General features: G+C 40.7%; 1 protein-coding gene across 1 annotated transcript; it reads right to left on the bottom strand.

Annotated features, from left to right (window-relative positions):
• Window positions 1–9: 9 nt before the first annotated feature.
• tnnc1b (troponin C type 1b (slow)) lies at window positions 10–27,758 on the bottom strand. The gene is made up of 6 exons (XM_050064737.1): window positions 27,621–27,758; window positions 23,485–23,515; window positions 17,556–17,702; window positions 17,240–17,354; window positions 16,595–16,731; window positions 10–371 (listed from the first exon to the last, which is right to left on the bottom strand). The coding sequence occupies exons 1-6, from the start codon at window positions 27,642–27,644 to the stop codon at window positions 340–342; spliced, it is 486 nt and encodes a 161-aa protein (XP_049920694.1). The 5' UTR covers window positions 27,645–27,758; the 3' UTR covers window positions 10–339.
• Between the last annotated feature and the right edge of the window lie 72 nt (window positions 27,759–27,830).

The raw sequence follows: 27,830 nt of genomic DNA, 5'->3' as shown, positions 1-27,830 counted from the left end.
AATAAGAAGTTCTGTGTTATTCTTCACAGAAAATTCTTTTATTATGACAGACAAAGGATGCAATTATGAAAACATTTTTAATGAAAATAGTCTGTATTATGACATTTTTTAATTAATTATCAGTATCAGAATTAAAGACATTTCTCATTAATGAGATCTTTTTGCAAACCTTTCAGGGCCTCTGTGAGGTTGTTTGAAAATAACTTACAGGACAAGCGACTGCTGAGGACAGGTGCATTGTTTCTATTGTTGAATGCAGATTAAAGCTCTGTGTTCAACATTGTCTTCAGTGATGGACATAGATCTTGATGCAGTCAATGAGGCCTTGAGCTGAATCCTTTATTCGACACCTTTCATGAACTCAAGGAACTCTGTCAGAGAGAACACACAAAGTCAGTAATAATAATAATACTAATAATAATAATAACAATACTAATAATTATAATAAACTTTTTGAATAAGATTGACAAAGTGTGTGACAGGGTAAAAATAACAGCAGAATGATTAATTTAGGACTTCAGGCCCATGATGGCATGCGGGAAGTTAAAAGGTCAGAAATGTAGCATGGGGCCAAGATTTGAAGTGACAAGGACAATTTTAAAAGTAACTTTAACATGACAGGCAGCCAGTGCAAAGATTCTAGGGCGCACTGTGTTCTCGTTGTCTGGTACCTGTGAAAATCCTGGTGGCTGCATTTTAGATTAATTGTAGTTAGGAAAGAGATTCTTTACTGCAGGCGAAGAAAAGGGAGATGCAATAATCTAGCTGTGATGATAATAAAAGCATAAATAACTGTTTCAAGCTTTTACGTAGAATGAAATGGTGTATTTTGGAAATGTTCCAGAGTTGAAAAAAGCATGACTGTATGATGAATTTAATGTGACTGTTTTAAGTGAGGTTGCTGTCAAAATAACACACCAAGGGTTTTTTTCACTGTGATGTGGTAAGATAAAAGTGTTGTAAATTACAATATTAGGCCTCATGGGGGGACACCAAAAATGTTGGGAACAATACTGGGCATCACACGGAGGCACCAAAATTGTAGGGAATCTACTAGGCCGGGATACTTTTTGTTTGGAACAAAAAACACAGGAACACACAAAATGTTGTGGCAGGCGGGTTTACATGGCGGCACCATTTGTTGGGACTTAAGCCTTAACACAGGCTTGACCTCATAATAGATCTCCAAATAATAATCCAAGTAATAATTATTCATAATAATTATTAAGTATGTGAAATAATGCGACTTAATTTACATTAAATCACCTCGTGGGACACCATTCCCAAAAAGGGAAAAATTATAGCCAGTTTAAGATATCAGTCTCATAAAGTTTACTAAACTATCAATTTGGGATTTTGATTTATGATTAAATTAATGACTATTACCAAAATTACTATATTAACAGTAAAGGCTGAAGGATTTTGGAGTTTTTAACGTAGCAGGGGTTAACTATTCATTCACTCCTGTGCAACATTAACAGACAGCAGGTATGATTCCAAAAATATATTTATTCACAAAGAAANGAGAGAGAGAGAGAGAGAGAGAGAGAGAGAGAGAGAGAGAGAGAGAGAGAGAGAGAGAGAGAGAGAGAGAGAGAGAGAGAGAGACAAAGGCAGGTATTTGAAACAAAGGGCCGTTTGGCCTACAAAACAAAATGGCTGACAATATAGAACTACAAGATGGCCAAATCAAAGCTGGCTTCAGATCAGGGGAGGTGTTGCCTGACCATGTGGTCAGGACAAGGACAATGGAAAAGAAGTGGGACTCTGAGTTGCCTCTTTGGGTGTAGCTCTGTTGAAAGCCTATTTGTAAATGAGTCTGTGTGAATGTGATATGCATTGCAAAGGGTCTAGATTATTGCAGAGGATGTTTAGTTGTATGCAAGACTCTGTCTGTGAACAGCATTAGCAAACCAAACACTTAGCTTTGGCGAAGCCAACTAACCAATAACCTAATTGCAACAATGACTCAATAAACAGCATTAATTCACAATTAACAAGTTAAACATTCTTGCTTAGCCAATACAGCTGAGCTAATGCTATGCCCAGTTGTTACGTTACCAATCCTTGAATGGATGGAGGGGTGGTTCTTCTGTGGTTCCAGAAGCAGTCTTTGTTGTGTCCTTATTCCAAAGGTGCAGATCTGAGTAAGCTGGTCGCTCGAGGTCTGTGCAGAGTTAGATGCTGGTGTGCTAACTCAACTTGGTTCTCCTTCTTGCTAGAAAGTTAGTTGGAAACCTTGTATTTGCACACTAATTTCTGTGGTTTCAGGTTTGCCTCTGCTGTGAGCGAGAGCAAATCGTGGTCCAGGAGAAAGAGAGTCTTTGAGCAATTGCCCCCCTTCGGTGGTTTAGGCGAAAGGGCTTCTGAGCTGGTCAGCAGCTCCGCAGGGAAGAGATCTGGGCTGGTCAAGGGCCCAGCAGGAAAGAGAGCACCTCTGGGCTGGTCAAGGGCCCATGAGGAAAGAGGAGGACTGACAGGGAAGGGAGCAGAACTTCTACAGTTGCCTGGTGACATCACAGATTCAACTGACACGGTAAAAGTACTGTCCAATCAAGTTTTGAGTCTCTCACTGAGGTGTTAGGTGGAGCATCCTGTGGAGATGGGTGTCAAATAGCTGTCCTCTGTTGAAGAACAAAGAACATGAGATCTCTTACCATTTCAGATGGCAAGAGGAGAAGCCTTCACATGTCCAGTTCAGATTTTAACAAATGACAAATCATCTGTGGTAGAGTGAATCCCAACAAAAGTATGAAAAAAAAATAAAAATACTAGGACGTTTATAATTAGAATATTGGAGGAATCAGTGCCAAATAAAAGTATCCCAGTCTTTTTTTGAGTTTAGCAGAAGGAAATTTTGAGCAATCCATTCATGAATTTATGACAGTTTAAAAGAACATGTTGTTGAGGTTAGTGGTGTCACAATTGAGGTAAACCAGGGGGAAAATGGAAAATGATGCGATGTGATTTCATTTCATTTAAACAATTTCCCCTCGGGGATCAATAAAGTATTTCTGATTCTGATTCTGATTAGATGTCACAGTGGCAGTATATAACTCGATCATCACCAGCCACATACGGCCAGCCAAAGCTTTTTGTCCGGCCTGCAGAATATTAATTAATTCAGAAAATGCAAGAATGAAAATATGTTTTTAAGACATCTAGCATTTTTTTTCTTCCTATATTGAAGCAACCCCCAAAAATCCTTCATTAAGTCCAGCCCCATTTTATGCAGACTGGCCAATCATAGCATTGCCTAGGCCATGTCCGTCAAGGGTCCAACAACAACATGGCTGTTCTACAGATTTCCTTTACTTTTAGGTTGGTTTTGTGGATTTCAAGCAAAAGTTTTTGCCTGTATATTAATGATACTCGTTAATATATATTAATGATACTCGTTACCCAGAGAAGTTGGAGGGAGATATGTCTTCCCCATTCCAAAACCCAAATCAAACCCTGAAAAGTGTAGGGTTAGCTAGCTAGCTATTGAAGGTATAGCCTACTGAATGTATACACGCTATTTTTGCTTTTTAATTATTATAATGCTGAATGAAGACCTATCCTGCTCTACAGGAACTAGTGAAAGGAAGAAGGGAAACTTTACCACTATTCAACCAGCTGTCTGTCATCGCACTGTGTGCAGATGAACATTGTTAGACTTCCCATGGCTGGCTGAGGGCAGCATGGGGGGAAGCCAAACGCTGTTCATCAGCACACACTACTACAGCTGATTGAATATTGGTCAAGTTTTCCTTTATATTCATTGTCTTCTGTCCCACCAGTAACATGGTGGTTCAGTTTACACTGTCATCTGTTGCCTAAAGTTAGGCTTTAGCTTCTAACAACCTTCATCTTTTAAGCTGTTTTCACTGCTGTGTGAGTTTGACATCTTGGATATATCTTTCAAATGCATATTACAGACCACTTTGTCTGCTTTTCTCTGACATTATTTTATTGATTTTCCAAAAATTTGATAATTTTTCTTCAGGGAGTGCAGTTAGTTAAAGTGTGGGCTCCATGCTAGCTTAAACAGCTCAACAGACCTTCACAAAGGGGCAGGGCTTAGCGAAGAGTCAACTGAGATGGAAATCATTTATTAGGAATATACCAACACCAAATATGTGCATTGGGGCGGCAGTAGCTCAGTCCATAGGGACTTGGGTTGGGAACCGGAGGGTCGCCTGTTCGAGTCCCCGTCCGGACCAAAATATGGAGCGTGGACTGGTGGCTGGAGAGGTGCCAGTTCACCTCCTGGGCACTGCCGAGGTGCCCTTGAGCAAGGCACCGAACCCCCCAACCGCTCGGGGCGCCTGACCAAAGGGCAGCCCCCTCACTCTGAGATCTCTCCACTTTGTGCATGTATAGGTCCTGTTTGTGCATGTGTGTGTCTTTCGGACCTGTGTGTAATTGACAAGCAAGAGTGAAAACATTGAATTTCCCCTCAGGGGGATTAATAAAGTGAATAAACTTAACTTAACTTAACTTAACCTGCAGGTACCTACGAAATATGTTGTAACTCCATCTGTCAGCTTTGTTGTTAGCTGTAGTAATGTTGCAGGTATGGGTAAGCTAAAATATTAAAATATGAAATGTCATAAAGTGACAAAGCAATGTCCTGAGTAAGTTATCCATAATGGTGACGCTTTCTATTAAGACCACATGTTTTAGTCAAAGAATAAGACTTTGCAAAGCCTGGGGTTCGTGCAGGGTCACTATTGCAAAATTACTAACTTCAAATAGGAAAAGAAGTGGATAGAATTTGTTGAAGCCCTTAAAATACCCAGTGAGTATGCTACATGCTAGCTAGCTAACCACTGTCCCCAACCCCGACAGGGCTACTTGTTAGCTAACGTCAGCTACTGGAAGGTTTGCTGTTAGCTTACAAGCTATTCAGTTCAGTTCAATTCAGTTTATTTGTCACTTGAAATCATAAAATATGATTCCAGTAAAATGCAGTCATCAGTTCCGTCAATTTGTATATTCAAAACAGTATAGTAATCATAAATAAATGTCTATGGGGTTAGGTTTTGGATTAGATAGGGTCTTCATTTAGGATCCTTGAGGCCTGAGAGTAGAAGCTCTTCCTGTGCCTCTCAGTGCTGGGCTGGTGTAACCTGTACAGGTATGCCACTTGCTATTTGCAAATCTGGAAAGCCTGTAAAATATCTGTCTATATATCTGTATTTTTCTGTTCAAGAATCATTCTGTAGACTTTTGATTCCACAAGGAAGTGAGCCTGCATCCCTGTGGCTGCCCTGCTAGTGTTACCTGTCTTGGCTGGAACTAAGGGGTGCAGTGCTTACCAACGCTCCAACCATGACACCAAACCTAAAAGTGAGGACTGTCTCAGTCTAGCACAGGTGCATGGTCTTTAAAAGCAACAGCAAGATCACATGCGGTTGCTAACTGGCAAGAAACCAACTTCAAGGGCTTTGTTAAAATTCTGGTCAATTCTAGTAACAAAAGACTGGAAAATATGATTGAAGACGTCTAGGACCTAAAGTTAACAGTTCGTTCAAAGATAAGTTGAAGACCTAAAAGAGAGCTGTAACGAGCTGACTATAAAGTGCAATGGCACACGCACAGACATTAATACCATGTGTCAATTAGTCTCTTCAATGACTGGGAAAGCAGACTACCTCGAGGGTCGGTCAAAAAGGAATAACATAATTGTAGAAAACTGAGAAAGTGGAAAAAGTCAAGCTTATGAATTCGTAACTCTGCAGGCTCACATATTTGACTGATTTTTGAGATAGTGTTGCTTTGTTCTCTGTTTACTCCCATCTGTAACCTTCTCTGTAACTAATAAACTTCCCAGGAAAGGGCTAAAAAATAGCCAGTGTTAATATATGCAGCCTCAGAAATAAGGTTTGGGATATCAATAATTTACTAACATTAGATAACATTCGTATTCTGGTCCTCTCTGAGACCAACTTAGATGACTCATTTGATGATGCTACAGTGGCAATAGAGGAATATAATACATATAGAAGGGAGAGCGACTGCGTATGGGGAAGGAGTGGCTATGTACATTCAAAGCCACATTCCTGTTAAAGTCAGAGAATATAGTAAATTACAATGCCTTTAAAATGCTCTATGACTGCACTTGTAAACACAAAAAATGCCTACTGATACACTATATCAACAGTCATAAAACATTATAGATGTGACTTATAAATAAAAGTGTCAAGTGTCTTATGGATGCTCTTGCCTAGTTATAAACTAGAGGTTGACTGATGGGACTTATAATGTGTTGGGATTCACAGGACCACAGAGATCATTTGGTAAAATCTAAACGGAACATTTGAAGGCTTTTTCCTCTGCATGCTCTTTGTCTTCAAACAAAGAGAGCTATGTGACACCCATCTCCACAGGAGGTCTCACCTCACACCTCAGTGAGACTCAAGTCCCAAAACTTGATTGGACAGGACCTTTACAGTGACATGTGACTCTGATGTCATAGGCATCTGTACAAGGTCTGCTCCCTTCAGACAACTCTCTCTTGCTCCAACTGCGGAGCAGCACACACTTATTTCCGGCTGGGCCTGGACCAGCCCAGATGCTCAGACTCTTGCTCCTTGCCCTGAACCATCAAATGTGGGGCAATTGATCACAGACTCTCTAACCTGAACCAGAAATTTAGAGGTACAAGCACAAGGTTTGCAACTAGCTTTCCAGCAACAAGGAACTAAGTGAGTTAGCACCCAGCGTCTTACTCTGCTAAACCCTGAGTGACCAGCTTCCTCTGAGTTTCACCTTTGGAACAAAGGACACAACAAAGACTGCAGCTGGAACCACAGCTCTCCCAGCCTTCTTTTGCCGGCTAACAAAGCAGTACACCACCAAGTGACTCTTTCTCCCATCCACTCAAGGATCGGTAATGTAACAACTGGGCATAGCTTTATCACAGCTTTACAGGCTAAGCAAGAATGTTTAACTTGTTGTATGTGATTTAATGCTGTCATTGAGTTATTCTTGTGATTGTTTGCAGTTAGGTCATTGGTTAGTTGGCTTCGCCAAAGCTACGTGTTTAGTTTGCTAATACTGTTCACAAACAGATTCTTGCACACAACTAAACAATCTCTGCACTAATCCAGACCGTTTGCAACACAAAGCACACTGACATAGAATCATTAACAAATAGGCTTTTAACAGAGCTACACCCAAACAGGCATCTCAAAGTTCCCGCTTTTTTTCCTTTGTCTTTGTCCTGACCACACGGTCAGACAANTGCAGAGCCCCCCAGTCCTCTGGGCCTGAGGGATCTCCAGGGCGACGTCCCCGCGGGCAGACCGGACACACCTCTCAGTGTGGAGGCCCCCCATGAGGAAACACTGGAGCTAAAAACTAAAAGACTAAAAGGCAATATGATAAGATAAAACAAGTATAAGATAAAATAATGATAAAATGCATACAAATGTAAGATTAGAAAAAATTAAAAATTTAAAGATTAAAATAATATTAATAATAATAAATAAATAAATAAATGAAGATTTAGAGACTAAATAATGATAAAATGCATAAAGATTTAAAAGGAACCCCGACTACTTAGACATGTAGGGCTCAATAAGCCACAATTTTTCTATTGTACTAAAATATGTTGTTAGAAAGACATGAAATGTTGTCATTGCTTTAAAATTCTTCAATGTTTACAATGTATTTTTACCACAGGAGGCCGCCATTATTTTACTCGCGCAATGCATGCCGGGGTGATGACGTAGAATGGTTGCTCTGTGAGTTGTTTACCTGACGGCTGCTGCTACCTGACGCTATCACCAGAGAAAATGCCACATTGCGCTGCATTCGGATGTAATTTCCAGTCGAAAGACAACAAGGGAACTGATGTAAGTTTACACGTTTCCTAGTGATAAGAAGAGGAAGAAAGCAGTGGGAAAGTGCTTGTGGATGAACAGAACTTCCTAAAGAATTGCGGCTCTGTTCTCGGCACTTCTCCCCAGATGATTTTGAGGCCTTTAGTTGACCAGAACTGCTAAAGGAGCTAACGGGTGCTGCTGGGTATAAACTTCGACTTAAACAAAATGCCGTGCCGACAATTTTCTCACATACTCGTACTCATACTCGTCGTCCTCTGCTTATCCGGGTCCGGGTCGCGGGGGCAGCAACCTCAGCAAAGAAGCCCAGACAGTCCTCTCCCCAGCCACTTCCGTCAGCTCTTCCGCGGGAACCCCGAGGCGTTCCCAGGCCAGCCGGGTGATGTAGTCCCTCCAGCGTGTTCTGGGGCGGCCCCGAGGTCTCCTCCCGGTTGGACATGCCCGAAACACCTCCCAAGGGAGGCGTCCGGAAGGCATCCTTACCAGATGCCCGAACCACCTCAACTGGCTCCTCTCGATGTGGAGGAGCAGCGGCTCTACTCCGAGTCCCTCCCGGATGTCTGAGCTCCTCACCCTATCCCTAAGGCTGAGCCCAGCCACCCTGCGGAGGAAACTCATTTCGGCCGCTTGCACTCGCGATCTCATTCTTTCGGTCACTACCCAGAGCTCGTGACCATAGGTGAGGATTGGAACGTAGATCGACCGGTAAATCGAGAGCTTCGCTTTCTGGCTAAGCTCCCTCTTCACCACAACGGACCGGTTAAGCGCCTGCATCACTGCTGACGCCGCCCCAATCCGCCTGTCAATCTCCCGCTCCATCCTACCCTCACTCGTGAACAAGATCCCGAGATACTTAAACTCCTCCACCTGAGGAAGGACCTCCCCCCTGACCTGGAGTGGGCAATCCACCCTTTTCCGGCTGAGGACCATGGCCTCAGACTTGGAGGTGCTGATTCTCATCCCAGCCGCTTCACACTCGGCTGCGAACCGCCCCAGCGAGAGCTGGAGGTCACTGTTCGATGGAGCTAGGAAGACCACGTCATCCGCAAAAAGCAGGGACGAGATCCTCCCGTCACCGAACCTGACACCCTCCACCACTCGGCTGCGCCTAGAAATTCTGTCCATAAAAGTTATGAACAGAACCGGTGACAAAGGGCAGCCCTGGCGGAGTCCAACCCTCACCGGGAACAGGTCCGACTTACTGCCAGCCACGCGAACCAGACTCATGCTCCTTTGGTACAGGGACTGGATGGCCCTTAGCAAGGGGCCACCAACCCCATACTCCCGGAGCACCCCCCACAGGATGCCCCTGGGGACACGGTCGTAAGCCTTCTCCAAATCCACAAAACACATGTGGACTGGTTGGGCAAACTCCCATGCCCCCTCCAGCACCCTGGCGAGGGTAAAGAGCTGGTCCACGGTTCCGCGTCCGGGACGAAAACCACATTGCTCCTCCTCAATCCGAGGTTCAACTATCGACCGGACCCTCTTCTCCAGCACCCTGGAGTAAACCTTACCGGGTAGGCTGAGGAGTGTGATCCCCCTGTAGTTGGAACACACCCTCTGGTCCCCTTTCTTGAAAATGGGGACCACCACCCCGGTCTGCCACTCCAGAGGCACTGCCCCCAATGTCCACGCAATGTTGCAGAGGCGTGTCAGCCAGGACAGCCCTACAACATCCAGAGCCTTGAGATATCCAGGACGAATCTCATCCACCACTCCGCCGCCTCGGAGTTGTTTCACTACCTCAGCAACTTCTCCCCCAGAAATTGGACGACCCGCCCCCGAGACCCCCGTCTCTGTTTCCTCACTGGAATACGTGTTGGTGGGTTTGAGGAGCTCCTCAAAGTATTCCTTCCACCGCCCGACAATGTCCCCAGTTGGCGTGAGCAGCTCCCCGCTCCCACTGTAAACAGTGTGAGCAAGTTGCCGCCTTCCCCCCCTGAGGCGCCGGACTGTTTGCCAGAACGTCTTTGGAGCCGATCGATAGTCTTCCTCCATGGCCCCACCGAACTCCTCCCACGCCCGAGTTTTTGCCTCCACGACTGCCGCCGCTGTGCTCCGCTTGGCCTGCCGGTACCCGTCAGCTGCTTCCGGAGACCCACAGACCAACCATGCCCTGTAGGCCTCCTTCTTCAGCCTGATGGCTGATTACCGCCGCGACTGGCCCCAGCGGCCTTGCGGCCACAGCTCGCAACCGCCGCCTCGACAATGGCAGAGCGGAACAAGGCCCATTCGGACTCAATGTCCCCCTCTGCCCTCGGGACGCGGTCGAAGCTCTCCCGGAGGTGGGAGTTGAAGATCATCTGGACAGGTTCTTCCGCCAGGAGTTCCCAGCAGACCCCCACTGTTCGTTTGGGCCTGCCAGGTCTGCGCGGCGTCTTCCCCCACCATCTGATCCAACTCACCACCAGGTGGTGATCAGTTGACAGCTCTGCTCCTCTCTTCACCCGAGTGTCCAGAACATATGGCCGCAGGTCAAATGATACGACTACAAAGTCGATCATTGACCTGCGACCTAGGCTGTCCTGGTGCCACGTGCACCGATGGACATCCTTATGTTTGAACATGGTGTTAGTTATGGCCAAACTGTGACCCGCACAGAAGTCCAATAACTGAACACCACTTGGGTTCAGATCGGGCAGGCCGTTCCTCCCAATCACGCCCCTCCAGGTCCCGCTGTCATTGCCCACGTGAGCGTTGAAGTCCCCCAGCAGAACAATGTAGTCCCCGGTCGGGGCACTGTCCAGCACCCGTCCCAGGGACTCCAAAAAGGGTGGGTACTCTGAACTGTTGTTCGGTGCATAAGCACAGACAACAGTCAGGACCCGTTCCCCGACCCGAAGCAACCCTTTCGTCTACCGGGGTAAACCCCAACGTACAGGCAGAGAGTCTGGGGGCTATCAGAAAGCCCACCCCGGCCCTCTGCCTCTCACCCGGAGCAACTCCAGCGAAGGAGAGAGTCCAACCCCTCTCAAGGACTAGGGTTCCAGAGCCGGAACTATGTGTCGAGGTGAGACCGACTATATCGAGCCGGTAGCGCTCAACCTCTTCCACAAGCTCCGGCTCCTTCCCCGCCAGAGAATTTTCTCACATAAGGAGTCTAAACGCCCTCAGGAGGGGAGTGAAATGCGCACAAAAAAACGCCAAAAACAGGAGACGCTGGATGCTCTCTTGTGCCGCAAAGAACCCGCTCCTGCTGCTGTAGCTTCTGAAAGTGAACCATCGGACACACCACTGGTTATGGAGGAAGCTGACAGTCCACCCGTTCAATTTGTAAGTGTAAGTGTACAGTGTTCTCCAAGTAAGTCCGATGCAGAGACTCAGACGGATTATGTTAAAGACATGTCGGATGCAGTGTGTTGTGTGCTGTGATGCACGGGACATCTTCAACAATGATCAAACTCGTAAGCATCTTGTCAGTGTGTCTACTGTGTATCACAACATATAAAGCATACGACAGTGGTGGATGCTAATCTCTGGGATCATTGATATTGGATGACATTTTACGGTACCTTGAATAGCTGCTGACAAAAATTGAAGCTCCTGACAACACACGCTCTCTCGCTCGGTTGTCATGGAGATGCAGTTTCCGCACTGACACCAGCTGTTTTGTCCCACTCGCACCTCATGTCTCTGTTCGTCTATTACATCTTCGTGTTCTTCCTGTATATTTTCTGTGTTGTCCTCCTCACTAGCTTGTCGCTCGGGTTCAAATTGAAACGCAGTTACCATTTGTCAGAAACAGCGGTTTGACGTCACTACCCACACTGCATTGCGACGTAAACAACAATGGCGACCTATGAGTGAAATTATATTTTCTTTTTGGTTTTTTTAGAACAAAGACTTCTACAATGTTATTTATATCAAATTAATATAACAGACACTAATATTGATGATATACTACATGTCTAACTAGTCGGGGTTCCTTTTAAAAATAAATCATTTAAAAGAATTAGAAAGTGAAAATAACATATAATAGAAGAAATAAAAGAGTAAAAGAAATCAGTTAAAAGCTAAATTAAAGAGGTGAGTCTTGAGCCTCCTTTTAAAAACATCAACAGTCTCTGCAGTCCTGATGTTCTCTGGCAGGCTGTTCCATAATTGAGGGCCATAATGGCTGAATGCAGCCTCTCTGTGGGTTTTTGTTCTGACTTTTGGAACAATTAGAAGGCCGGTGCCGGAGGACCTCAGGATCCGCGAGGGTTGATATGATAAAAGCAGGTCAGATAAATAAGATGGCCCAAGACCGTTAAGACATTTAACAACTAATAAAAGAACCTTAAAATCGATCCTGAAACACACGGGGAGCCAATGCAGCGATTTTAAAACTGGTGTAATGTGCGCCCGCCCTCTGGTCCTCGTCAGCACTCGTGCGGCTGAGTTTTGGAGTAGCTGCAGGTTAGAGATGGTCTTTTTGGGAAGACCAGAGAGCAGGGCATTACAGTAATCTAAACGACAAGAGATAAAAGCATGCATCAGCACCTCCGTGTTAACCTGAGAGAGAAACGGGTGGACTCTGGTTATATTCTTAAGATGATAAAAACCTATCTTTGTTACATTTTTGATGTGTGGAATAAAATTAAGCTCAGAGTCGAAAATGACGCCCAGGTTCTTTACACATTGTGAAGGTTTAAAATCTTGTAGTTTTGGTAAAAGTTTCTCTCTCTTGCCTTCAAGACCAATAATTAAAATCTCTGTTTTGTCCTGGTTGAGCTGTAGAAAATTCACTGCCATCCATGACTTGATATCGAACGTGAGTGAATGAATAGTCAACCTCTGCTGCGTCAAGAACTCCGAGATCCTTCAGGCGTTACTGTTAATTTTGGTTGTTGTCATTAATTTAATTGTTAATCAAAACTCCAAATTAATAGTTTAGCGTATTTTATAAGACTGATACCTTTAACTTGCTATCATTTTTCCCTTTACGGGAATGATGCCCCATGAGGTGATTTAATGTTAATTAAGTCACATTATTTAACATAATTATTAAGAATAATTATTAATTATTTCCGATAGCCAATTAAATCTCTACATATTTGGTGCCCCTTGGTGAGACCTAAAAGTATGTTCCCAAAATATATATGTTGATCCCAACATATTTGGTGCCCCTTGGTGAGGCCTAATATGTTGATCCCAACATATTTGGTGCCTCTGTGTGAAGCCCGAATTTATGTTCCCAACAAATGCATTATCAATAATTATAATCACCTATACACACTTCAACAATCAACTGTAGTAAGGACTCATAGAATGTTGTAATAGTCCATACAGTATCATAAGTTATCATTGTATGCATTAGGTAAAGTCAAATGATTCATCTATAATAATGCATGCTTCATCATAAGGTTTCATTGCTGATGCTAAGTAAAGTGTGATGCATTTTCATGTAGGCTAAAAGAATTCATGCTGCATCATAAGTGATTAATGCCTGCCACACACTAGAATATTTGAAAATACCTTTTAAAGTCTCAAGTCTGAAACCCTCTCACATCTAGAGACAATGTCTAATCTTCCCTTTCTTTCAAAGATCCTAGAGAAAGTAGTCTCAAACCAGCTGTGTGATTTTCTTCATGATAATAATTTATTTGAAGAATTTCAGTCAGGGTTTAGAGTGCATCATAGCACTGAGACAGCACTAGTTAAAATTACAAATGATCTTTTGATTGCTTCAGACAAAGGACTCGTCTCTATACTTGTTTTATTAAATCTTAGTGCGGCATTTGACACAATTGACCATCAAATTCTGCTACAGAGACTGGAACATTTAATTGGCTTAAAAGGTTCTGTACTAAGCTGGTTTAAATCTTATTTATCTGATCGTTTTCAGATTGTTCATGTTCACGATGAATCATCCTTACGTACTCAAGTTTGTTTTGGAGTTCCACAAGGTTCTGTGCTCGGACCAATCCTATTCACTTTATATATGCTTCCTTTAGGTAACATCATTAGAAATCACTCTGTAAATTTCCATTGTTATGCGGATGATACGCAGTTGTATTTATCGATGAAGCCAGAAGAAATTAATCAATTAACTAAACTTCATAATTGCCTAAAAGACATAAAAACTTGGATGAGTACCAATTTCCTTNTTGGTCCACACTTTTGTTACCTCTAGGCTGGATTACTGTAATTCCCTATTATCAGGTAGCTCTAATAAGTCTTTAAAAACTCTCCAGCTAATTCAGAATGCAGCGGCACGTGTGCTAACAGGAACTAAGAAATGAGATCATATTTCTCCTATTTTAGCTTCTCTGCACTGGCTCCCTGTAAAATCCAGAATTGAATTTAAAATCCTACTGTTAAGTTATAAAGCTCTAAATGGTTAGGCGCCGTCATATCTTAGAGAGCTCATAGTGCCCTATTATCCCACCAGAACACTGCGCTCTGAGAATGCGGGCACCTTCTCTACTTCTCTCTCTCTCTCTCTCTCTCTCTCTCTCTCTCTCTCTCTCTCTCTCTCTCTCTCTCATGTCCTGTTATTGCATCTTGCTAACTCGGCTGTACTGCATGTCACTAACTCGGGTTCTTCTCCGGAGCCTTTGTGCTCCACTTTCTCGCAGGTTAACTTATATTGCAGCGGTGCCTGGATGGTGTGACGTGTGTGGTTGTCCTGCTGCTGTGGTCCTGCCTGATGCCTCCTGCTGCTGCTGTTATCATTAGTCATACTTCTACTGTTATTATACACATATGATTATTGTCACATATGTATACTATCAGATATTAATATATACTTTCAACATATTGTACCACAATAGCCGGAAGTATAATTATAATTTTATTACTTTCATTAATGTTGTTGTAATCTATTATCATTATCGTCTGTCCTGCATCTCTCTCTCTCTGTCTCTCTCTTTCTGTCTCATTGTGTCATACGGATTACTGTTAATTTATTATGTTGATCTGTTCTGTACAACATCTATTGCACGTCTGTCTGTCCTGGAAGAGGGATCCCTCCTCAGTTGCTCTTCCTGAGGTTTCTACCATTTTTTCCCCCGTTAAAGGGTTTTTTTGGAGGGAGTTTTTCCTTATCCGCTGCGAGGGTCCTAAGGACAGAGGGATGTCATGCTGTAAAGCCCTGTGAGGCGAATTGTGATTTGTGATATTGGGCTTTATAAATAAAATTGAAAAATTGAATTCAGAGTTTTTAGTCACAGAAAAAGACTTTGTAAAGACTGGGGATCTTTCAGTCACTATTTGCAAGATTGTTAGTTTAAAAAAAAAAAAAAAAAAAAAGAGAGACAGAAATTGTTGCAGCCCCCCAAATCCCCAGAGAATGTGCTATAGCTAGCTAGGTAGCTAACCACAGTTCCTATCCCAAGCTAGCTTAGCCTACTTGTAAGCTAACATTAGCTACTTTAATGTTTGCTATTAACCTACAAGCAAACTGTACATTTCAGCTGAAGATTTCTATCTTCACTCATATAAATGTTTGCATGATGTGACTTTTAAAGCTTGTAATACTTAGCTGAAACATAGGCCTATGGTTAACATTCCAGTCACTAACATTAGCTTGCAAATAGAAAAAAAGGCTATTTTTTTGCATTGATCTGTGCACCTTTTTATGGCTGTCCAGCCCAGCTGAATTGGTGTGCGAGTATCTCCTCTGCAGTCCCTTCTTTTTCTGACTATTGTACTGATGCAAGGAAAACCTTCTTGTTGCCCAAGTAAGTGCAGTTTTAAGGCAGCCCTGAGATTTTGAAAATAAATTGTATACAGAGTCCTTGACAGCGCCCCTTACTCATATTAGAAACAGGCTGATACTAATATAATGCCAGCACATTAAACAAGAAAGAAAGAACTACTTAGTAGGTGTCCTATATCACTTTCTAATGTATCACACCCTGCAGCCAATCAGAATCAAGTATTCACCCAGACCATGGTATGATTCCTTGCAGCTCATCAAGTTTATTCTGCAGGGACTGAATGTTTCCCATGACCATGAAAGAAAAAGCTGTTTTCTTAGGTGCAGTGTGATGCCTCTTCTTTTCCACCGTTCCTTTTCTTAACTCCACTCAAATGATCACAACAGTGATTCAATCTTGTGTATTCCATTGCAACAGAAAATTTCTAGTATACTGTGTTCTCGAAAAAAAAAAAATTGTAACTTTGTTGCAGACAAGAGTTAAATTAATCAAAATCCACAAGGCAGCCATACTTAAAAGCTCCATCACTGCAGATTAATAGAACAGTGTCTGAAAGCACTTTACCATGACGATCATGGGCAGTCAGTCATGCTCATGTAGATATGCATGCATGTGTGCATTCGAATAGGGTTACTTCTGCTGTTTGTTCACTTGTTTATTTCTATCTTTTCAGTATTATTTCTTCTCTCATCCAACTTGAATACATGTGTTGGGAATAGTATGCACCCTGGTGTTTTGTACCAATGTTCTGCAGATTAAAAGTTCAGCATGAAAGTCCAGAATCTTTTTTTAAAGCATGGTATAATCTGGATAGCATTATATTTAAAACTACCCCTGGCACTGGTCAGTTGTTTACACTTGAAAGACTTAAAAATACATTGTGTTTTTCAGACAAGAATCTTTAGTGGTCGTGTAAATAATGACTTTGACTCTCAGTGACAAACAAGGTAATGTTATGGGAATTGATTACAAAAAATGTAGAATGTTCAGTTTGGAGGACTGGTTGTCGTGTTTCCTGCAATCTTTAATTGCAAATGCAAAATCTTTGCATATGAACAGTGTTTGCAGGACATACATTTGGTGTCTGTTGTACTGTCAATGGACTTGCTTCCATACCGTCATAATCAATTTTTCCATCATTGTTTTTGTCTCCATCCTTCATCAGCTCCTCAATGTCATCTTCCGTGATGGCTTCTCCAGTGGACTCCAGCATGGCCTTCAGCTCTTCTAAGTCTATGTAGCCATCTCCGTTCCTCAACACAAGATAAGGAAATCAGTCTTATACTTATCTGGAATATCTACTGATTTTAACCCATTAACACTAAACTTTTTTTTGAGTGTACTGTGCTAACCCACATAATATCTTGCTAACTCTTGGTTCACACAGGACGTGGCAGCGTCCACAGTGAAGAGCTGTCTGCGCCCATGTTAAGCAATTGGGCTGTTTACAGAGGAGGTGCAGCAGATAAATGTTCTTCTGGTGTGAAGGGCCAGGTGACTGCTGAAGGATGGCTGCACGACAGTCAGGGTGCTTCTGTGTCCAATGAGAATATGGCTTACCACAGTGTGTTCTCGTGGATTTTTGGATATTTTGGATTTTTTTTCATCAAAGTTACCAGGGTTTTGTTTGACTTAAGTGATATTTAAACCATCTGTCAATCTAATAGTGGGAGTCAGCTCTCATTTCTCTTTATCACATCACTTAATGATATTGAAGTAACTCTGTGCACTGTGTGAAAAGAAATACAAAGAGAAACCTACTTATCAAACATGCGGAACAGTTCAGCCAGCTCCTCCTCTGATTTTCCTTTGCTCTCCTCCTTCATGCAGCGGACCATCATTACCAAGAACTCGTCAAAATCGACTGTGCCACTGCCTGTGAACACACCAAAATATTTTAAAGACTCCAAATCTCTATATCATATTTGCAGTTATGGGACCTTTTAAAAAGTTTTCCTTCCCTTATATTTGCACTAAAGTTTCTTGAATGTTAAAACGTTATTTTTTTTTACCCTATTAAAACATACATGCTTCTGATATCTGCAGCAATGTGACAGGCTTAATATTGCTGACATACCATCCTCATCCACCTCATCAATCATCTCCTGTAACTCCTCAGGAGTGGGATTCTGTCCCAGCATCCTCATCACCTTTCCCAGCTCTTTTGTGCTGATGCAGCCGTCCTCTGCATCCTGAATAAAGATGTCAAATGCAGCCTTGAACTCTAGAAGGGACACAGCAACTGTTACTCTCTGACAAAGAAACAGGGCTTTAAGTTACTCATTACAACCAACAAAGATATCCATATTTACAATCCATATCCACCAAGAATGACCGCTGACATAAAAACCATATAGAAATGTTAGACAACAACCTTCACAAAACAATTTACAAGTAAGCCAGCCAAGTCTTTTTGTGACCCGATACATTATGCCTCGTTTCCACTTACGCATGTCCGACGACTGGTGTCCGTAGATCTGTAAATATATGGATGATGCCTCTAGTGTCCAATGCAAGGAAGCACATTTCTATGAGGGGCCGTACAAGACATAATTCATTCTCACCCTCTAACGCACATACATTCTCCTTACACATACATACATTTTCACTCACACATTCATATATTTTTACTCACACATTTATACATTTCACTCACACATTTATACATTGCACTCACACATTCATATATTTTTACTCAAACATTTATACATTTTCACTCACACATTCATATATTTTCACTCTCATATTTATATATTTGAACACACACATTGATACATTTTTCTCTCATATTCATATATTTTATGCACACATTCATACACTTTGCTCTCATGCACATGCAATCATGTATACATTTAATACTATAAGTAATATATGTATGTAAAAGGAAAATGTATGTATGTTGAAAGAGAATATATGTATGTAAGAGAAGAATGTATGCATGTGTGAGTGAGAGTATAGTGGAAACGGAAGGAGTATAGTGGAAACGGAAGGCAGTCCATTTATCGTCTACATACTCCAGTACAGTAGGTGGCGGTATACACCTAATGAGCAATAGTTGCAACGCGCCATAAAATCAAACGAAGAAGAATTTCTCGTGCTGTGATTGGCTGAGAAGGATGTTATTGACATGGGTCTGCTGTGGTGAAACTACAATGTTCTGAAGATGGACTACAAAATGCACACGATGAGAACACGTTCTCATCGTGTTGTTTCATGCAGGATATATAAACGTGGACAACACGGTGAAAGATATTGTTTAATTACTAAGGTCGGATTTGAATTAAAAAAAGGAATATAGGCTACCAGCCACAAACTGAAACGAAATTGTCACACTGAGAATGTTTGCTCACACTCAATCCCAAGTAGTAAAATGAATTAATGATATTACTAAAGGCTGGCAATACAACAACGCTCAAATGAATAAATGACTGATGCAAACTGAGCATATGTTACTGTGCGTGTCCCCTCCGTCCACAGCTGTGTTCATCTTGTTTGTTTTATAACAGGATTAACAAATATTAAATGCATTATTTTGTTTTTCCGTGTGAATAAAAAAAATAATGGAAATCCACGTGCTTTTGACATTTTCTTCTTCAAATGGGCAATTGGAGTAGAAATTAGACAACAACCAGTAATTAACTTGTGTTTGGCCTTTATTGTTAAATCAATATTATGTGCCGGGTGCCCATAGGCGTCATTCAGGTATGGCGAGGTATGGCAGCTGCCATACCTTGGAATCGGGAGAAAAAAAAGAGAGAGAGGTTCTGTAGTCATTACTTAACGCGCACTGGCTGGTTGTTTTCATTGTATTGCGCTTAAATAGGTCAGTAACATGCTCATCAGTTAATACGAGTGTTATTGAATCAAATTGTTCGCCACTTCGCTCCTCCGCGAGTTTTGAGTGAGTTACCGTATATTTCCAAATAGTCGCCCGGTGGCAAATAGCCGCTGGGCACCTAATAGCCGCTGGGGGTTTGACCCCATTTTGCGTATTAAAGGCCGGTCCGATTAAACGCCCGGGCGATTATTTTTGTACACGAACTCACCCCTACATCATACAGTATTTTTGCACTAAAATCATACTGGATAGGAACTGTAACCAAATAACGGCCTGGTGCAGGTCAGTGCAAAAAAAAAAGAAAAAAAAAAAAGCCTTGAGCAAATAGCCCCTGGGTCTTTTAAATGCCTGGGGTCAAAATCGATTTTGTGAAATAAACGCCCAGGCTGCTATTTGGAAAAATACGGTATCTATGTGTTGTAAAAGCATTTTGCTCTGTTGCTGTAGACAGCCTGTCTAAATGATGTCTTGAAGCCTGTCTGATTGTATGTGGGGGTTTTTCTTCATGTCGGCATGTTAAGGTTGTATTTTCGGTCTCTGGAGACACTCCAATAAATTCGCCTATACAGTATTGTACCAAATTGGCCTTTGTTTTACTGTGTTTCATACACCGGACCCCTTGGTTATCTTCTAGAAATGAGCTTGTAATTAATTTATTTTCTTTATTTTCTGTGAAGTTAAACACATGACTTATGATAATTAAACGTCCGCTTGCTGTCCGTGGTGCTGAAATATGCGCCGAAATAGGTCCGATGTTTTCACTGCTCTCACCAAGTCGTGCATTACATGCAGACATGAGCTATTATAAATGTGAGAAACAGCTTCATGTCCTTTGAAACAGTTTTCAGTAGCATAGTATGTACTTCTGACAGGTCAAAGACCAAAATGAAGTTTTATATAAGTTGGGGTGGGGTGGGGTGCTCGCTGCTGGTATTTAATAACCTCAGGCAGATATCTTTTAACGTTACAGTCTTTTATATTTTTTGTTATGATCCTTCCACTGTAGCTCTGCAGGGAAACACTGTACAGGGGAATAAAAAGTGGGAAGCAGTAACTTCATTGATTATTTAAATCTCCAGATATGCCAAATATATGCGCATTTACGCACGAGGCACAGCAACGTTACTTCATTGATTATCTATCTATTTTTTTAGATTCAATTTTATTTATATAGTGCCAAATCACAACAAAAGTCATCTCAGGGCACTTTACACATAGAGCAGGTCTAGATAATACTCTTGAATCTATCTATCTATCTATCTATCTATCTATCTATCTATCTATCTATCTATCTATCTATCTATCTATCTATCTATCTATCTAGGCCATAAGCATAGCCGATGCCAATGTTTTGAGATGCAGTAGGGGCAGATAATATAGATATAACAATAAAGGCGAAAAACAAGTAGGTTTCTGGTTTTGGTTTAATTTCTATATCAATTAGCCATTTGAAGACGAAAATGGGAAAAGCACGTGGATTTCCGTTTTTTCTCATTCACACGAAAATCGGAAAATTAAAATGATGCATTGTATATTTGTATATTTGTTTATCCTGTTATAAAACAAGTTAAACAAAGCTGTGGACGGAGGGTACACCAATAGTAGCGAAACGTTCATAGTTCGCATCTAAGTTTAACATAATGTTGAAAGTTGAAAAAATATATATGAACAAGTTATGGCATGAGATGTATAATGCTTCATAAACAGCGGTAACTTAGATGGTGATCTCCTTCCTTTCTCGGTCATGTTGATCTTTTTCTTTCCTAATCATTTGAGTTTGTGAATGGTGCGTAAATATTGCCGCCGCAATGACTTGTGGGATGGAATTATCTCCTTTCCTATCGCTTAGGAAGGTCCGATGTATCCTATGCTAAAGGAGATCTGAAAGGAAGCATTGAACCTCCTTTCCTTAGTGTTTAGAGAATTCGAACAGCTCTTATCATGGCGGCCACTAAAATACTTCCGGGTCATTTCACTCAGCTAGGAACCTTCCTAAGCAAAAAAGACTTTCCGACCGCAGCCTATGTGTATGTGTTGAAAAGTAAAGTGTATATATATGTGAGAGTGAAAATATATGTATGTAAAAGAAGAGTGAAAATATATGTATTTGAAAGGAGAATGTATGTGTGTGAGAGTGAAAATATATGTATGTGAAAGAAGAGTGAAAATATATGTATGTGAAAGGAGAATGTATGTGTGTGAGAGAGAAAATATATGTATGTGTAAGGAGAATGTATGTGTGTGAGAGAGAAAATATATGTATGTGTAAGGAGAATGTATGTGTGTGAGAGAGAAAATATATGTATGTGTAAGGAGAATGTATGTGTGTGAGAGAGAAAATATATGTATGTGTAAGGAGAATGTATGTGTGTGAGAGGGTGAGAATGAATTATGTCTTGTACGGCCCCTCATACATTTCTTTATGGATGGATAGAAAACTGATAGAAACTACCTGCAGCCATGAAGGAGAGGCTAAATTTGTCTGTTTTTTGCCATCCACTAGTTTGGAATATGCACTTGGAACATTTCTAGGACAGGACCAATACTGCATGGCAACAAATAAATGAAGATGATGGCCTGCCAGGTACATAGCATGTTCTGTGAAATATTTCATTTAAAAGACGTATGAATGGCTGAATAAGTCATAGTGACAATCTTACTGTACGTGAGGTATAACCATATTTTAGCGGAGTAACATTACTCAGATTCATAGTGTGTTCAAGCTCGATAAACAAGCTCTTTTTAATCATATAACTAGTAATAATAGCTAGTTAGAAGCCTGTTAGCCTAGCTAGCAAGCTAGCATATTGTCATACAGTCTCAAAATCCACCGCAAAAGTCCAATTTTTTGAGCGTACTCGAGGCAAATTTTGAACCGAAATATTACGGAGGGGAGGAGTTTCACTGGCAAAACAGATATCACAGAGATTCCCATAGAAGTAAATGGACTTCCAGTTGGCCTCTCTCCGTACACATATGTAAGTGGAAACAGGAATTTATCGCTAAGTCTTTGTTATGCAATGGTTATAAAGGAAGCTTCATGAACAGAACAGCTCCAACAACCCAAGTAAATATTCATTAAACATTTCTTAACAAAAACATTATTGTCAATGTAGGTTGAATTATTTGCCTGCCTGTGAACATATTTTTTTTAAATATATTTTTTAACGATTAATCAAACTGCAGTGGCAGACCAAAAGACTATCCATGTTAAGTTAGCAACTCAGTGGAACTAATAAAGTTGAGTTATTTAATTTAACAAAACAACAAAATATTTACAAAGTATTTGAAAATGACATACCTGTTAAGTGAAGAAATAAAAAAGATATTACAATAGAGAAGTGAGGCAATGCATGCCAGTTACCCTCCACAAAATACAGGACTTCAAACCTGTACTGTTAAACTGGAACCAAAAGAAAAACCTTGAAAGCTTCTTTTTTGATCAAGGAACTAAACAGAGGAACCGCTGTTTGTGTTTCAATCACACCTAAAGAGTAGTCAAATGACCTTTGCCATTAAGATTAGTCCATTGAACCACTAATGGGTTAAAAATGGCAGCTTTGTTTTGGATACAACTTTTGTCCATGACAAAATAACAGCGGTGTCATTGTAGTGTGTTAAATCATGTTAACCATTCGCTTATTTGTTGTACTGTGCTTTAGTGGATAACTGCACTGAAACAGTGCAGATGGTAAAGTTTTATTTCTCTCATTGACTAGGTCAGTCCTTCTCAGTTACCTGTCTCTCCCACTCACACATTGTTTCTCTTTATCTCAGACCAGATATTATTAACATGAATAAACATGGCAAGAAAATGCCATGAAATGCCCCTCCTTCTAATATGAATCCTATGGCACTCTGCAGAGCAGAGGCCTTTATGGCTCAGGAACCACATATAGACCCCTATCCCTTCACATTCCCTGAAAGGGACCACATGGATGTATAGTAGCCATTGCAAATCTCTTTATCCTTTTCATTTTTTCAACAAATTGTTAAAGTCAAAAAACTTAGAAAAAAGAAAAAACTAAGACTTTTCTATCACATTGTATTTTGGTATATTGTACTTGTAGACAAGTCTTATAAGCATTATCAGCTTAGGTATTTAATGTCACACATAGATAATTGTAGTAAGAATAACAATAAATAACAGCAGTAGTACTTTCCTCACCATTTTTCTGCTCCTCCGTCAAATTCTCAACCTTAGGGGAAACAAAACCAGAATGATCATTGTACATTCATACATAAGTTAATATCTAATCTTACTAAGATCTCAACTTTTCAAGGAGTTGAAATTGAATTGGTCACAACATATAAGTATTAATCTTCGTACAAAAAAACAAAATCAATATGGCCTGTGAAATCATCAGAGCTGATTACTTTGCAGAAATTTAAGTCAATTTCAAAGGATAGAGAAAATAGTACTCTTAGTAATGGATGTCTCCTTTAATTTTCACTGAAATCATTTTAGAATTATTTTCATGTTTATGCATTATATATGTATCTTTTTTATGTATAACATTTTAACTGGTACCTGATATTTACCTGATATCTGGTACCTGATAGATGAGATTAGATATAGATATAGATTTCAGGATAGATATCGATATAGATATATGTATGCATGTATGTATTAGGTGTAACAGTTCACAAAATGCATGGTACAGTTTGATTTGATAGATTTATTTCAACTAACATCATAAATTATGATCTTTTTTACCTTTTTACCTGCTGCTGGCTTGGCTGCTAACAAGAGTCTGTAGCTGTGCAGCAATTTGTGCTTTGGCTAAGGGGTTGTGTATATTACTTTGCTACTGGGTTAGCTGCTAAGGAAAGTCTGTAAATGCACGTCAGCTCGTTCTTTGGCTCAGTGTGTATATGCGTGGCATATACACACATATGTATATGTGTATTTTATCCACCGCTTTGTCGCCACCACCGTCATAATTCACAGCGAAACCAAGGTGGCTCCAAACACCAAACCCGTAGGATATCGGATGATCTATTTCTGGTCTTGTGTTGGCTATGGTGAAAGCGTGTCTCCCAGCGTATCTTACTGGAGCAGAATGTAGAGTGTTCCAGGGATGACATTCTTCTGTAGGCCGACATAGAAGTTACCATCACACTGGTTCTGTTGTCAAAAAGCCTATGGGATTTTTCCATTGGATTTTGGATTATTGCTGAAAATAAGCTCTGTGGCAAACAAACATTTATGATACAAAATAACCCTGTGGAGGAATCCACAAGAAGTGCTTGTGATTTATTTATGACTAACGTTTCGACACCAAACATTTATTATTGTTATTATACTTACACATTTTGTTCAGAAAGATAATCTTCACAAATTAAAACAGTTTTCATGATTATTGCCTAAATGCAATCGCCATTAGTGAAAATCTAACATTTGGCTATAAACAAATTACACTACAGTAGCATGACCTAATGTCACTACCATAACAAAACTGTAACCTGTTTTGCGCGGCTTGACATGATGATGTTCTGTGGTCTCATTTAGCCACTTAGCAACCATCTTTTTTAAGACATGGAACCGTTCTTTACTGTTCCCATTTTTGGGTGATCCCGTACTAAAAGGTGGAGCTAGAAACACTGCAGTCAATTGGTCAATAGCGGACAGTCACTCTTGCTCAGAGCTGAGTTGTGGCTGGTTTTGAATCTTATGTAACCACTGTCCGTGGCAAGTCTTACATACAACACAAGTAAACTACACTAAACAAAAATATAAACACAACACTTTTGTTTTTGCTCCCATTTTTCATGAGCTGAACTCAAAGATCTAAAACATTTTCTATATACACAAAAGACCATTTCTCACAAATATTGTTCACAAATCTGTCTAAATCTGTGTTAGTGAGCACTTCTCCTTTGCCGAGATAATCCATCCCACCTCACAGGTATGGCATATCAAGATGCTGATTAGACAGCATGAATATTGCACAGGTGTGCCTAAGTGTTGTGTTTATATTTTTGTTCAGTATATAACTATAAAATGAAAGGATGTTTTGCTGTCTCTAGTAGCAGTTGTAGACTGCGAAAAAATTAATTAATTCACTAGGCTGACAGCCGGCAACTTTTAAGGTGGAACATTTACTTGTAATGTTACTCAGTGCATGAGTTGACAACGTGAATCCATCAACACACCTTAAATTTCAATATGACAACTTTGACCATTCCATTAGTTTTTATTGTCTCTCTTGGATGACACACACTATTAGTAATGAGTGGATCTTCAAGTATTATGTGGACCGGATTATGTGAACTGCATGTATTCTAATCCTCATTTGGAGAGAAAAAAAGCATGGCAGAGCATCTTTCCTGTGGGCTACAGCAACACTAAACCCCTGCGCTTGCCTGACAAGTAAAAAATGCACCAACCAGCTATTTTTAAATATCCCATTGACAGAGATTCTCACTGCAGCCTGTTCTATTTTGTTCTGAAAATGTTGGCATTCAACCTCGTTCTGTGGATGATAAACAAGGAGACTTCCCTCTGTGTCACCGGTGAATAGGAAATACAGTGAAAGCTAGACGGAGCAGTGAGTGACAACAACCCTGCCAACATTTCAGAGTACTGTCTGCGAAATGCTAAATGGGTCCAGGTTCTAGGTACCATGTTTGAAAGGTTATTTTAGGTTCCAAAAGTACTACACAGAAAGTGTTTGGAGGAAATGGGGCTATAGGTGCTTCAAACTTCACGAGTGAGGTATTAACTGAGACCAGAACCAATTTAATGTTGTAGAACAAAAAGTGAAAGTCTCTTAAGCTTGTGTTAACCACAGACCTTATTTCAGGCATCTGACCAAAACCCCATCCAAAAAAACCCATTAACTTCAAGACAAGGGAACTGAATGCTTTCTCATTTCCGGGTTTTAGGACTCATTCCTGGCACATTGTATTTTGGTTTGGGGGTGGGAGATGCATGTTGCCTGTTCCTTCCTGTGGGCTGCCTTGATAAGCGCAGCGGCACAGAGAATGTGATATTGAGCACAGCTGTATATTTTACTTTCCAAATGTCATAGGATAGTTTAAAGTATGGGGTTAGTATTATAAGCGTCTTTGAGTATCCTGAAAAGCGCTATATAAATCCAATGTATTATTATCATTATTATTATTATTATTTTTATTGTTATTATTAAAGTATCGTTTGGTTTTTAATGCATACCGAACCGAAAGCCAAATGGTTCAGTACTAATATGTATTGTTACACTCCTAATATAACTGTGTTTTCCTCACTTCTTTTTACCACTGTACAGTTGAAGTAGAACTTTCAGCTCAGCAACTAATCTAATAATCTTCAGTCTGTGCCGTTCTCAGTGCAGTATGACTACAATGTCAAACTGTTCTCCTCACTTACTATTCTTGTTGTTTGGCAGAGTACAAAGGGGGATTTCTGACCCCACTGCTGGTATCTGGCTGGGTCATTTGTTTTAATAGCCATCAGCTGTTCCTTCTCTTCTTTCCTCTGAACTGTCCAGCACTTTGTTCTATTGTCAGGCACAGACATATGAACCAACCATAGCAGGCTGCCACTCTGTGCTCTTTCTGAGCTTATCACGTCTATTGTTTTAGTGACATACAAGTTAAAGAGACTTATGATATACTATAACATTAGCCAGTGGTCATGGCAAACAACCACAAGCCATACAATTCCCCATTAATTTATAGAAGTTTATTTTAACTTTATCTATCCAATACAAGGACAAATACTGTAAAATATATTACATTAACATCACCTAGAGCTTGAAGTCAGAGCCTCAAAAATGTGATAAACTCTTTTATGCAGTCTACATCACTGAATACAGTTCTGTACTCCTCTACATGATGTATAGGTTATTATGTTAAGATGAACAAAATAACAAGAATTCCTGACGATTTAACCGAAACCAATTAATACAGCAGGACAAACTAAAAAAGAGTTCGACTGAATCCAAACTTCTGACAGTCTCAACAAAAATGCAATGTTGTATCTTCACAAATGTGGGAGTTACTGCATTGCTACTGTGTTGGATTTTACATGGGGTGGGTCTTTTTGTTCTACTAATTAAATTGACTTTAGAATTACAGGAGCATCTGATAATGTTAGCAGCTTTCATGGTGGCTTCTAAACTTTATTAAATACAAGTATGCAAGCAGAGAACTCCTATATCATTCCATGCTTCCTTTTTCTTTATTTTCTTACTGCACAACACACAAGGGCAGGATCTGTTCTAGGATGTTCTTATTTTTACATGCTTTAGATCAGAAAGAGAAATAAAACACCATACCACACTTGGCCTTATCTTTACTCACCGCTGCTTTATAGACGTCATCCATGGCTGCTGGTCCGTCCCTGCCTCTGGCACACTGCTGCACTGAGACACAGCACAAATGCAGCTAGCAATAACTGCTTTGGTCTTTACTGTTGGAGGACTGTGGCACTAAAAAAGCTCCCAACCCATCCCCCTAAATCCAAGGGTGATGAAGGGAGGAGAAATATATATATATATATATATATATATA

This window comes from Epinephelus moara, chromosome 16, assembly GCF_006386435.1.
Source record: "Epinephelus moara isolate mb chromosome 16, YSFRI_EMoa_1.0, whole genome shotgun sequence".
NCBI lineage: Eukaryota > Metazoa > Chordata > Actinopteri > Perciformes > Serranidae > Epinephelus > Epinephelus moara.
This window is presented reverse-complemented; position numbering and strand designations above follow the sequence as displayed.